A 13,907-nucleotide genomic window follows, 5' to 3' on the forward strand; every position below is an offset into this window, starting at 1 on the left:
AAATAGCCCAATAAGGTAGTAACAGCTTCAATTATATGAGAAAAAGGAATCATTTTTATTAGGCTGGATTACTCAGTTGCTTTTCCATTACAGAAAAGGAAATTCCAACAGTTGCTTTAAGTGAGAACAGTATATTCTATTTTGGTTTCATTTTTACTGCTTCTGCCTTCCTCAAACTCTCTGACAACTTTTCCAAATTTTTTGTGCATTTTATCAAAAGCAAGAACTTTCTCAGAGCTTGCAACACTCATCCTATCATCCTGTAAACAACCACTGATAATTAGAGGTTTGTGAGAATTCTTAATGTTGCTGAAAATTTCAGGTACATGCCAACAATCTTTCTGTCTTGAGAGACCCAACACAATACCTACTCTGGAAATATACATATCAATGCAAATGTCATTCATGCAAACACAAGCTTTCTCAATAAATGCCACATACTTCTGCTGCTCATTCTCTCTTTATTTTCTAAAACAGAAAAATAATCAGCATAGGAAGCACTACCAGGAAGAAATAAAGTCCCAAAGTACACAATTACATAGCAAGAAACAGAAATTTGTCAATTCATAATAGACACTGCTGAGAAAAAACTACTGTGGAATCTGAGTAACTCTTTGCTGGCTCCTCCCTGGAGACCAACATCCCACGCAGCAGCTGCAGCATTACCAGTGAGCATTAGTCCTGGTGATGACCTGCAGCTCTGTCATCACCTTTTCAAGGTTACAGATGTGACCCTTGCATGGCTGGTTGAATAAGAAGCACAAATGGAATGATCACAGCCTGAAAATGTATAATCCACTCTGCATTTAGTGTGCATGAAGCTGAGAATCATTGATTGTTGGGACATTGCTTCTGTGCATTAAGGATGGCATTAAATGCTTCCTTACCCATAAGGTAAATAAAGACCCACATGAAATAATATCTACCAAAATTGGAGGCTTCAAATTTAAACTGTACAAGACCAAATCTTCACAATTCCCTCACGGAAGAGTCAGTGAAACATTTATTGCAAGGTCTGACCTTCTGAAAGTGTTGACACAGTAATGTCTGGGGTAAACTTCATCAAATAAAGACTGGGCAATGTAGTCATGCCTATAAGTGAAGGACACCATCTAACCTAAGTTGAAATGCATCAATCAAAACTAATTCAGTGAAGAAAACACTTTAAATGAGAAGTACAGTATTAATTACTACCTAATAATAGGGGTCCTTTGAAATTTCACCAGCAGAAATTTTATATAAAAATGAAAATTAAAAAAAACAGAAATTTATGTTCAGATGTGAAAATTAAGCTGTTTCCTCCTCCACACAGCAGTACATGAAAGAATACAGAGAGAAATAGAAAAGGGGAGTACATTTGTACCTGGAACTGAACTCACTTATGATTTTAGTATGAAATAAATAGTGTTATCTCTCACTAAACAAACAAACAAAAAAACCCACAAAAAACCTACCAAACAAGAAAAAACCCCACCAAAAATGTCATCCAAAAGTGAAAAAGTAGTCTAAATAAAATATATTTTGAATTCCAAAACTGTTTCTGAATAGAATTTCCTTTCAAAGTTACTATTAATATTAAATTGGGGGAAATGGTCCAAAAATAAAAACATAGAAGTTAAACCATGTAAACACAATTGATTCTGGCACTCTTAAGTCCCAGTCCTGAATCTGACATATAGCAATATGGAGCTGATAAAAAGGCATGAAACAGATCAAAGATAGAAAAACATCATGTGCCAGTGACCACAGGCTGCTCATGAGGAAAAGTGATTCCCTTCTGTCCTGAATTTTGTATTGAAGGGCCAAAGGATTGCCAAGAGCAGTGAATTCAAGGAAAAGTTTGGCAAAACATAATTCTTTTTCTAGTTAACTACAAAGGCAGAGAAAGTGACTTAGCAGGCTTTTATTATGATTGGATAAAACAGTGTTTAACAGTCATCATGCTAAAAAAAATTTAAAAAGGAAATATTTTGGCAACAGCCTTAAATCTTTTGGGACAGAAGCTTTAATCTTTTGTAATGGATTATGTCTGAATTTGAGATTTTATGGAAAAGAACTGGCCTGTCTGGCACTATTACAGCTGCCATGGCTTAGGAAATCAAACTGCTTCAAAGATTATTCTAGTTTCTATGTCGTGTTCTAACATGCAACATATGCTTCTTCCCCTTCCAAATGAGCTGTGGTAGAGAAAACAAGTCTTATTGGCATGCAACACCATTTTTTCTTCCCATAACCAGTAAGTTTCCAGAATATGAAGACCGAAACAGTGTTTTTTTCCTTGGCAAGGTGCATGTGGCAAGACAGAATTTGCATTTGTTTTCTTATTCCCCATTAAAGCCATCTGTTGCATCACATATTATTACTACTACAAGTTCTTTTAGACACTCATAGATACGGATGGCACATGTCACACAATTACAAGATAGGGTCTCTGCCCTGAGCAGTTTATAATCTGAGGACAAAGAATTTAGAAGTACATACATAAAATGTTTTCTGGTAAGCTGTCAGGTTTGACATTTCATTTTGTCAGGCATGAAAGGTTTCTGAAAGCAATGGAATAAAGAAAACATTCTCACAACAATATAAGAAGAGCCAAAGAACTCACTGATTGTCATGGATGGGATCTCTCCATTCCTCCCCTCCTGTTGGCTCCCTGGCCTTGGGGGGTGATGAATACATGGACTCTCTCACTCGCAGGGTTGGTTCCATGGGCTTGTAGCGCTGCTGCAGCACCTCAGCGGGATCGCGGAACGGCCCCTGAAAGGCGCAGGAGAATACAAGTGCTCTGTTTGGGCTTACACTTCCTCTCTTTCCCCTCTGTTATTCATGACATATCACTGATGAAACAGGACAGAATGTTTGGGAAGTGTAGCAAGACTCTTCTCCCAAAATAATCAAAGCTATTCCTTTTGATAGAGACTTACAAGTAGCATAAAGGTTGATAACCTACTCTAAAGCTTCAAAGAGAGTGCACTCCAAATTTATTTACCTACTAGTAAATACTTAAAATTTTAAATAAATATATTGTTAGAACTGACTAGGAGAACTTTGTTTCTACTTAGAAAAAAGTATTGGTGAAATAAAAAACAATCATTAACTATATCTAAATTCTGCTTAAGCAGAAAACTGAAGTATTTTACTTTGCATAGAACAAACTTTAAAGAGGATGCTCTTTTCAATGTAACTATAAACCTACCTTGAAGGGAACTTTATGCATGGCTTAAGACATAATTCTTCTACACAGAATTCAAACACGACTTCAGTACTATAGACACATAGTCCATTTCTAAAAGATCTAATTTCACATTAACTTTGTAATTCTAAAAAAAAATACACATATGCATCTTTTTTTCCAGAGTATATTGTTTAATAACTGATTGTATCAGTATCTACCATTTAAAAACATAGATAAATAGGAGGAAGTCCTCTCCTGTGCTGCTGAAGTGACATATCCTATATGTCACACTTCTAGTATTAACCCTTAAGAACTTACCTGGAATATAATTAGTGCTCATGTCACTCATGGCAGTTTTATAACAAGCCTGAACTTAGAAGTATTAAAATTAATTTTTATTTTCATCATTGTTGATCTTGCAATGAACTAGTGAAACCTTTTGAAACTATGAACAGACAAAGAATCCTAATCACAGCCTTTATTCTTAAAGATATCCTTCTTTAAATAGGTTATCACTAACAAGTCACAGCTGGAGTTACTGCAAGCAATGAGTGAAGACTGTGGGGCTAATAAAAAGAAATGATTCACGCCTCATTTATGTTCACTTATGTTTTACATTAATAGAAACCAATAATAGGAACCAGTTACCATAAAAGTCATGGACCGTAAATAACACAAATGGCAAATAAGTATCATCTAGTACTTTTCACAGCTGGACAGGAGGATTGCTATATTTAAAAGTAGTTAATGGATTTTTATTGGAACTTTACTTGTTAAAGGCACAGCACCAGATTTTGAGATCTTTTTAAAGGTCCCAGTAAGCAAATGAGCATAATATTTACACTTCTTGCAGATATTTTCTTGCTTCTGTTTTCATGGTCCGCATGAAAAATATGTTCATTTTAAAAGAACACAAAAGTCTGAAAACAGAATGAAAAGTGCTACCGCCCATGAGAGACTACTTACTATTAGAATAGGTCATTGAAACTAGTCAACAGTGTTCTAGTAATACATAACCTGATGATCAAGTTTAAAAAAGTTTAAAGTTTACAATAAAAATTGAATATTCTGTTACAAGATGGTTGCATTAAGTGGATATATAGAGGAAGGAAGAAAGACAAGTACTATGACCAAATAATACCAAGAAAAATATGCTTAATTTTAAAAGTAGTCTTTAATAATATTGTATTGTTTCTTCACTGAAAAGTACTGACTCATATAACCTCCAGGATAAGGGCCAAATCAGATATCCAAGCAAGGGATTTTCTCCATCTTTAATTTCTGAGACTACTAATAGAAGGAGAGGGAGAAAGGATGTAACTAAGTAAAGGTAGCTCAAAACAAGGCTATGACATCACTAATGAAAGTAGAGTATATATATTAGAATACTGAGATAATTCTAAACATTCCCTGAAGATTTTTGTGTTCCTCTGAATCATGTATTTGAAGAAATTTAGTTAGTAATAGGGACCTCAAAAATGTATCTTAAAAAAAAACCTCTACAAATTCCATGTATCTATTCCCATTTTACAAGATTAAGATTCTGGAAACTCCAGTAGATTGGTGCTTAAAAACCGTTTTCAAATTTACAATGCTTGTAAGTGTTCCAGGTGTCCTGCTTCAAAATGGAAATCTTTATGGGGAGGTCAGGCTTAGAAAAGAATGGTAGGAGTTGACCAACAACGTTTACCCTGAAGGAAACTCACACAGCTCTATGCTCTATGTTTGGACTTAGTACTGAGCAGCATAAGTCTACTTGATGCCAACTGGTTTGCCAAATAAAGATTAGCAGATCAGCATTCTTACTACTTTATCATAACATCAGAAACTCATAATAAAAAATACAATCTGCATTAAATTACACATTCCTCACTTTCCCCATTCCACAACAGATAACAGCATGCAAAAGATCTAAATGGTAATGTGCATTCTGTTATTAACGCCTTTTAATGAATAGATGACTAATTTTAGCATTATCTGTTTCTATCAAACTATAATTCTAGTTAACTCAGTAATAAAAATGATAGATCTAACTGATGTAGAAGCACCATTAAAACCTTTCTTTTAAATACACTATCTTACATACACAGACCTTACCTATTAAATGCTAAATACCCATTTCCCTAAGAGAAAACTGAAAGATAGTTAATTTTTTTTCTTTTAAACATATATAATTGACATCCTCATATAAAACATCCAAACCTAGGGGCAATAAAAATTTTAGATACCTGAAAAAAAGTAATAAGTGAGCCAGGCAGATATTAGAAAAGGAAGCTTGGTGCCAAAAAGTGTTACCACAAAGAACGAGGACACAAAGTATATCTAGTAATTAAATTTCTTATGGTCACACCAGACAACTTTCAGAATGATGTGTTCTGGTGGGTTTTCATTTCCAGCTGTTTCATCAGCTCAAACCAGTGTCCTTTTCTTAGACATACAACCCTAAATTGTCAAAGTGTTGTGCAGGGATTTAGCCGTGTGACTCCCATTAACATCAATAAGAGTCGGGCAGCTAAATCCACGCGCTGTGCTTTGAAAATTTACCCCACAGTGTACATCCCAGGGTGCTGAAAGGATTAAAGTATTATATAGTAAATTCCCTCTTTGAGGTGCAGAAAATAAACAGAACTCTTCTGGTTTGTTCTAAAAGGCTATCTGTGCATGACTGCTGTGTGTGCATCTGAACTTAAAAAGGTCTATAAAATATTCCAAATCCAAGCAGAAGCTCATAAGATATTTTGTGTAGAGTAAAGCAATTTTGCAAGAGCACCTTAACAATGGAAGAACTGTGAATTCCCTATTAAAAGCCTGATTCCTCACCATGCTCACAAGGCAAAAACTTTCCTCTTTCCTGAGAGACAATGCAACCAGCCACATCCTGCTCAAGGACTGTCATAGCCCCTTGGTCCCAGAAGGTAAAGCTATAATGTCATGTTTATGTCAACTCCAAACTCCCTGATCACCCAAACTGCCTGTTGGCTCACGCTTTGTCTCAATTCTAATGTGAGTCAATGAGGTCATTCTATGAGGAGCCTCAAAGCAGTCAGGATAGGGATAACACAAGGAAGGAAGGACAAAGGTAGAGAACAGCCCTGAAGTTGATTCTTACTGTTACAAGCAGTGGGCTCACCTCTGCTTCTCCAGAGGCATTCTTAGAATTACAGAATCATAGACCTTCTTAGAATCATAGAATCATAAAGGTTGGAAAAGACCTCCAAGATCATGGAGTCCAATCTTTGACCAAACACCACCTTGTCAAACTAAACCATAGCACTAAGTGCCATGGGCACTCATTTCTTGAATCTTTCTGGGGATGATGACTACTGGCTCCTTGGTCTGCCTGTTCTAATGCCTGACCACCTTAAAGTGAAGAAATTCTTCCTGATGTCCGGCCTGAACCTTCCTTGGTACAGTTTGATGTTATGTCCTCTTGTCCTCATGCCTGGGAAAAAGAGGCCAGCCCCCACCTGGCTTACAGCCTCCTTTCACAGATTTGTAGAGAGCAATATTGATTCAGAGGAGTAAAACACCATTAAAGATATTTGTATATATACATTCCTTATTGCTCAAGTTGTTACATTTCTGCAGATAGGTGATAGTTTCACTGAAAGTTGCTAAGAAGGACTCATTTAGAAGTATTGTCTTTCTAAGCAAGATACAAATAAGGAAATTTAAATATAGAATGGAGTGTCACAGGAAAAGTGTCAGAGGTTCTGAAGATGTTGTGTCATTCATGATGAAACCAGCATGGAAAGTGTATGTGTGAGCTAAGTAGAAGATTCAGTAGACTGGGAAAACTGAAAAATTCTTCAGAACAGAGGGAAACTCAAAATATTTCTACCCCTAAAGTACTTGTATCAGGCACCTACTCGCAAAAGCTACATTTCATTGTATTATCAAGTGTGGAACACAAATTTCTCAAAGTTTTTTTTTCTGCTGTATATATTTTTGGTCACATTCCCAGCAGGTTTTGATAATATGGGAGCAAAAGCGGTTTTACCATCATGTGAGACATTCGCTTTGATGCATTATCCCACAGATGTCCATAACTCTACAGGAAAGGAAAAATTCTACCTGCCAGATACGGTGACATCAGCTGAAGTTAAAATTGAGACTACGACAGTTAATAATGGAAGGTGGGCAAATTGGTTGTGATGGAGCAGAACACGTAGAAATCTTTGTTATTAAAGCTCTCACACATCTAGTGGATACAAGAGAGTAGGAACTATTCTGAACTGGGAGGATGCCTCAGTTTTCGTATGGAAAAAATTGCAAACTGAGGACAAAGTTATCAACAGCTGCTTAATTCTTCCTATCACCTTTAATTTCTCCCGTTTTAAAATGATTTAAGATTGGAAATTAAGAATTCTAGCTCTAATTAATCATATTATTGATACTCAATTATATTGGGTCATACTTTTGAAATATCATAAACTACACTTTTCTTCCAAAAGGACAAAAACAACATACAAAGAATTAATATTTCCCTATTTCTACATAACACCTAGATTTCTTTTTTCTTTAAGTCAAATCTGTGTCAAAGACTTTATATCTTCAATGCAAGCACTAGATTTATATTTTAAAAAAACATTCACAAAAGGGATATTCAGACTTGGTGATCCAAGTCAAGATATTCTGTGACAATCCCTGATGAAAGATGAGAGCAAAAGCTGCTGCAGAGTCACTGGAAAGTGTTACCTGAGGTTTCTGTCTGTCAGCAGGTAGCACAGGCAGTGATGTGACAAAAGCTGGAGGCTCTTTACATGTTGGCCAGCCATAGAGCTCATCAGCAAAAGGACTCTTCCCTTCCTGCTTCCTGTGGGTCAGTGGCTTTGACTGCCGTAGCAGCAGCTCCATTTCATCTGGGGATTTCCTGAATGGCGAATTGTAGACACCTGGAATCTGAGCAGAAAATGGGATCGTCTTTGACTTCAACTCATTTAAATTTCTAGATAAACTATGATCAAAATCAGACAGTGGCACCTGCTGCATTTTTAAAAGTAAATCAGTCAAGTTAGGAGAAATAGTTAAGGAGAAATAGAAGAGAATTTTTGGAATATCAAAACCGATAATTGCTTTTTTCTCAACAAAATGTCCACAATAAATTCCTGAATAGCTATTACAATGTGTTTACACTTAAAGGCAGAAAACATGTAAAAACCAAAAATTTAGCACAAAGATTTCTAAATTGTGACTAAAATAGAAAGGTTCATTTGCCACTGAATTTGATTTTTTTTTTTACATCACTAATTGTATGACTAGTGTGGCATAATGTAACAATTACTGATATAAAACAAATATTTCAAATTCTGTTTTAGCAATCTACATCATTAACTATCTGAATATCTGGCAAGTCAAAATTATGTGACAACTGTTCCCAAATCATACCTAAATATGCAGGCATTTTATCAGTTGTATATAAACAATTCCCAAATAGACATATGTGAGTTTACTGAATTAATTATGAACTGTTAAATATGAGAATTACTTTTCCATATTGCACAAAGTCACTAAATTTCCCATAAAACAGATGACAAATGATTAAAATATACAAAAATTAATTTAAAGATACAGGCTTGTTTAAAGATAATTATATTTTCTACAAAGGTATACTAAAACTTTTAAAGTAGACTTGCTCAATGAAAATATATTGTCCTTTGCACTTATCATAATTCTAATTACTAGAATAAACCTTGAGTAAAAGTAGTAGGGAAAGAAATTGGTTTCAAGATGCGGGGAAAGTTAAAGAAAAGAGTAAATGTTTAAAATCTTGTATTGCTCTTTTGGAGGACTACTGAGGACCCACGAGAAAACTGGGTAGGGCATCAGCCTCTACACAAAGTATTAAACTCTTGGGGCTGAGAGGACAGAACTCTCCCCAATGACCTCTAATGCATTTTTCATTAACATATCCTACTGGGAACTTCCAGTTTCTTGTGTCAAAGAATTAAATAAGGTACATATAACACATATGGTCTAACAGATACTTTTTTTAAAAAGTATTCAGCTTATTCAAAATAGTGTTGGGCTATTTAAAATTTTTAAAGCTACATTCTTCATCTCTAAATTATATGAGTCTAAGGACAATTTATTTTGGTCCTCTGGTATTTGTTCCCCTCTTATAGTATACACTAGAAAATACTTTATTAATGGGTAAAATGTACAGTGGGAAAGAGGACTTGAATAGAGGTAAGTGGTAGAAACATAAGTATGCCAAAAAACCACTGGCTGTTCCTTCAGCTCCTCAGGATGCCAAATTGGAATGGCAGGGATCCATGCTTCAAACAGGAGGCAAGAGAATCACTGGAGTGAACAGGAAATTCCAGGTCTGCCTCTATGATCTGTAAAGTCCAGCTGCAACTTAATCTTTTGTTCTGCAGATCTGGCTTGTACTCATATAAACATCTCATAAAGTAACACATTCTCCTCATGCTGTTATTATTTTCATAGAACTTCATGCATTGTTATATTGCAATTTTCTTAACAGCCCAGTAGAGTTTTGTCTGTGACCACTCGGTGATCTGTAAGTGCTACATAAAGAGAAGTTCCATGGGCTGTCTTGGAATTTATTGCACTCTCCCACAATTGCTGAATGCAGTTACATCACATACTTCCTACACAAGTTCTCTCAAATATAAAATGCCACAGTCAATACAAATTCCATACAAATGGAATGCATTAGAATCACACAAATAAGATCCCTTGCTGGAGATACACAAACCATCTCTATGCCATCGTCATTATACTACTGCACTCATTAGTCCTACCACAGCCTTTGGATCTGCCTACACTATGACAAATTAAGTTTTTCATATATTTCAGTGAACTGTTCACTGTGTTGTTGCTTCATTTTTCCACCCCTTCCTGCACCATCCATATTCAGCTGTGGAGATTGTTTACTAGACATGTCACGAGCGTGCAGAGGTTCCCAGCCATGGAGAGAGACCCTGCTGTCATGGTATGTCTGTGAAACATATTTTATAGAAAGTGACAGTGGCACTGAAAATTCAAATATTATCCAGAAGAGAAACATTTCCATGCTCATCACTGAGAATCAGGACGATCTGGAAGAAAACACTAAATCTCTCTAAAGTTGGCAGGAATGGATTTGTTGATTGGTAACAAATCCTGATCAGGGCTGAGTCTTCCCAAAATTTACACATTTTTAAAGCCTTTTCTTAAAAAAAAAAAAAAAGAAATTAAAATATGCTGAAGAGCAAATTGAGGAGCAAATATTTAATTTTTTAACTGAAAAAAAAAATTAATTGTTCTATTATTTCAATCTACATAACACAGGTTTGGGGTTTGGGTTTGTTACTCCAAAGTCTAAAAATACAGTATCTGAAATAATTTACATGTTCTTCCTCTGGAGAGTGAAATGAAAGAATAACTTTAAATCAATGTTCTTTCTAGGTTACTTCTTTTAGTCACACTGAGAGATAGTGTGTCTCCATGAGTAAAATGGCTTTCTGAAACTGCATTTTGCAATCTCTATTAAAATACTGTGTATATTCTATTTTGTGCTTCTTTGATTAAATGTTTGGTAGTAATAAAAAACTATAGTTCATAAAGTATAGTAGAGGTGGCCTTTGAGTCCTAGTAAAATATCTGTATTGTACTTAAATATCTGTAAGTAAAAGGAAAGGGGGAAATGTAGTACTTGAATATTTGTATATAGGCCTTGCCCCGGTAGGTCCCACTTGTTCTTGATGGACTGCAGCTGTGATGTCCTTAACTGGGTGGCAGCTGTGGCTAATGAAGATAACTGGGATAAAAGGGGGTGGGTTCCCTGATAAGGGGGAAGCACTGAGGAGGAAGCAGGAGCAACAGTGCTGTGAAGAGCTGCTTGTGAGAAAGCCACCCAGAAGGTACAGGACTTTAGAAATATGATGGCAACAATAAGATAATAACAACTGGTGACCCTGATGTGATAGAGATATGTAGCCTGAAGAGCTGTAGAAGATAGGACAGCCAAGAGCTGTGGCAGCCTGAGAGGTGTGAAGGAACATAGCCTTTGAGCTGAGGAGCTGTGACTGCCAGGAGCTGTGAGAAATCTGGCCTTTGAGTCATGGTAAATATATATGTTGTGCAGCCAAGAGCTGTGGTAGAATATATGTAGTGTGTTGTGGCCATCTAAATATGTTTCTGTAAAAAGGGGGAAAATGTGGTAGGAGTCCTAGCTGTATTGTACAGTTGGGAGATAGGAAAATATATATATTGTACATAATTGTAAGTAGAATATGTAAAACCTGTAAGAAAAAATAAAGGGGAAAATATAGTAGGAGTCCTAGTAAAATATCTGTATTGTATTTGGATATCTGTATATAGGCCTTGCCCTGATAAGCCCTGGTTGTTCTTGATGGGCTGCAGCTGTGGCTAGTGAAGATAACTGATAAAAGGAGGTGGGTTGGCCAGTCAGGGAGAGCCTGGAAGAAGCACTGACTAAGAAGCAGAAACAAGCAGAAGAAGGAGTCTGTGCTGAGAAGAATTGCCCCCAAGAAATATCACCCAGAAGGTATGGGACTCTAGAAATATGAAATAGAGCAAGATAACAACAATAAAGGGTTCCAACACTGTGGAATGCTACTGAGTATTACCAAGAGCACTAATAAAACTGGCTTTTAGCACTTTTAATGAAACCAAAATTAGCCATAATAAATGTGGAAATCTATTGATTCGGTGTCATTGGAATTATTATTGCTGAAAAGGTGTCTTAACAAAGAATCATCTTTTGTTCCCCTTTTTTACATACTCTCATGTTAAATGCATACAGATACTATATCAACAGCGAAAATGGATTTGTAGTTTAGAGAGGCCAACCAGACACTTTAAAAATTTTTGCTTCTTCTACAGGTGAAACTCTTTGTAAGATATGGGTCAAAATTGATTACAAAGTGCATATTTAAATAATGATTTTTTAAGCAATCCTTGTTAATTACTTTATATTTTAATTATATATGTTGAAGTATTCAACAAGACACAACAAAGCAATCAACAGAGTTAGTATCTAGACAGATAAAATTAATACTAATTTATTCTAAACTCCCCAAGGTTTGTGTTAAGGTTAGTCCTAGATTTAAAATTGGTAAAGTATGATAGGAGAGACAAGAGGATGAGTTTGATTCTACTTTCCAGTTTAGATCAATCACTGGAAAAATTGCTTCATTCTTTCTTAAAAATATCTCTCCAAGTTTTAGTCTTGTTTTTGGAATTTTTTGTGTTGTGCAATGTGGTGATGAATACCCTATTCATTCTGTCCTCTGCAGGGAGCTGGCAGTCTACGGAAATCTAAGAATTTCGGGGAGCAAAGCCTTTGGTACTTAATATATTTCTATATCTTCTTGAGACAAATACATGTATTAAAAGCATTACTTCATTTTCTTTCCCTACTTTAATAAAATACTCTCTCAACCACAAAACCATTGTACTTAATTCTGTGTTTTCAATGGTAGAAAAGTATCTGTCTTGGATATTACTCCACACTGTGATTTCAATGTTTTCCGCACCTTTAGTCCGTAAGAAAATATGTAACGCTCCAAATTACCATAGATTACAAAAAAGTACCTCTGGTCTGCATGGAGAAGAATATATTTTTCTGTACCCATGCTCTTCAACACTAAGAAGGGCCTCTGTCAAAGCCAGATTTCAGGACTTCATTTCCAGGAACAATTTTCTAAAATGACAAACACTATGGGGAAATCTGTGCTAACTGTTAAAAAAAACTTACAGCTGAGTTATTTGCAGTACTGTCATGCTAACTTCCACCTCAATAAGACCAAAGAAATCTCAGGAGGGGATTCTGCTAATAGCTTCTTACTGACCTCCTTACATCAGGCCCTTCTGGTCAACAGTGGCCCAGTGGTGAATACGGCAAATGAGGTGTGAAAGCAGAGATATATATTTTTTTTTTTTTTTAAGATGATGGTTCTGACTTGTCAGGGAAAATAAAATAAAAAAAAAAAAGGCAAAAGAAAGAGTGAGAAAGAGAAATGAGTTATACAATAGATATATTTTCCCCTAGAATTCTCTGCCTCAGACCTTCCATCATGGAAACCCAAGCGTGACCTGGAATATTAATTGCGTCAGGTCAAGCATACTGGCAAATGTACCATTTGTTACGCAGTCATCCTTAGCATTACATTAATATTTTGAATCCTTCTGCGTTTCTAACATTCTATCATTTAGTTTCCTCTCAATCATTTTCTTATCTTTATAATTAATGCTCAAATATAAAGGAAGAAAAAAATCATAAGGAAACAAATATTGATTTAATAAACATTAGCAAGAAAAAAGATTTAGGGATTTCATAGTCTGAATTCGTTCCACTACTAATGCTGTACTTACTCAGTGCTAAAGAAGATCCATTTTTGTCTTTTCCTGCTTATCATTTTGATACAGAAAGCAAGAGTTAACTCTTTCTGTCTAATTTTTTTTTCCAGTATAAAAGAAGAAAATTATTAAGGAGTTGCCTTGAAAGCTAACTATGAATTAAGGCAGCAGCAAAAGAAATTGAAAGAAGGAAGTAACAAAGAAAGGAAAGAAAAAGGTGCAGGTAGAAGGGGAAAAACAAGGCTGTGTCAACTATGCTGGACAGTACATCGGAAAGGAGGTGATCCCAAGTGGTATAATAAATCCTGAGCAGTTTACATTCTGCAACTTCAATTTATTAATTATTTATTTTTTAGTCCTCTTTCCTACTTCTTGGCTGAGCTTTTGAAGTCTATGTAAAAAA

At 35.6% G+C, this 13,907-nt stretch overlaps 1 protein-coding gene across 1 annotated transcript in view; it reads right to left on the reverse strand.

Annotated features, from left to right (window-relative positions):
* SPATA17 (spermatogenesis associated 17) overlaps positions 1-13,907 on the reverse strand; it is an 87,067-nt gene that overhangs the window by 26,240 nt on the left and 46,920 nt on the right. The window contains exons 7-8 of the mRNA XM_058020993.1: positions 7,874-8,077; positions 2,606-2,757 (exon numbers count right to left, since the gene is read on the reverse strand). Of these exons, the coding sequence (XP_057876976.1) occupies positions 2,606-2,757; positions 7,874-8,077 (356 nt within the window). The remainder of the gene's footprint in view (positions 1-2,605; positions 2,758-7,873; positions 8,078-13,907) is intronic.

This window comes from Melospiza georgiana, chromosome 3, assembly GCF_028018845.1.
Source record: "Melospiza georgiana isolate bMelGeo1 chromosome 3, bMelGeo1.pri, whole genome shotgun sequence".
Lineage (NCBI taxonomy): Eukaryota > Metazoa > Chordata > Aves > Passeriformes > Passerellidae > Melospiza > Melospiza georgiana.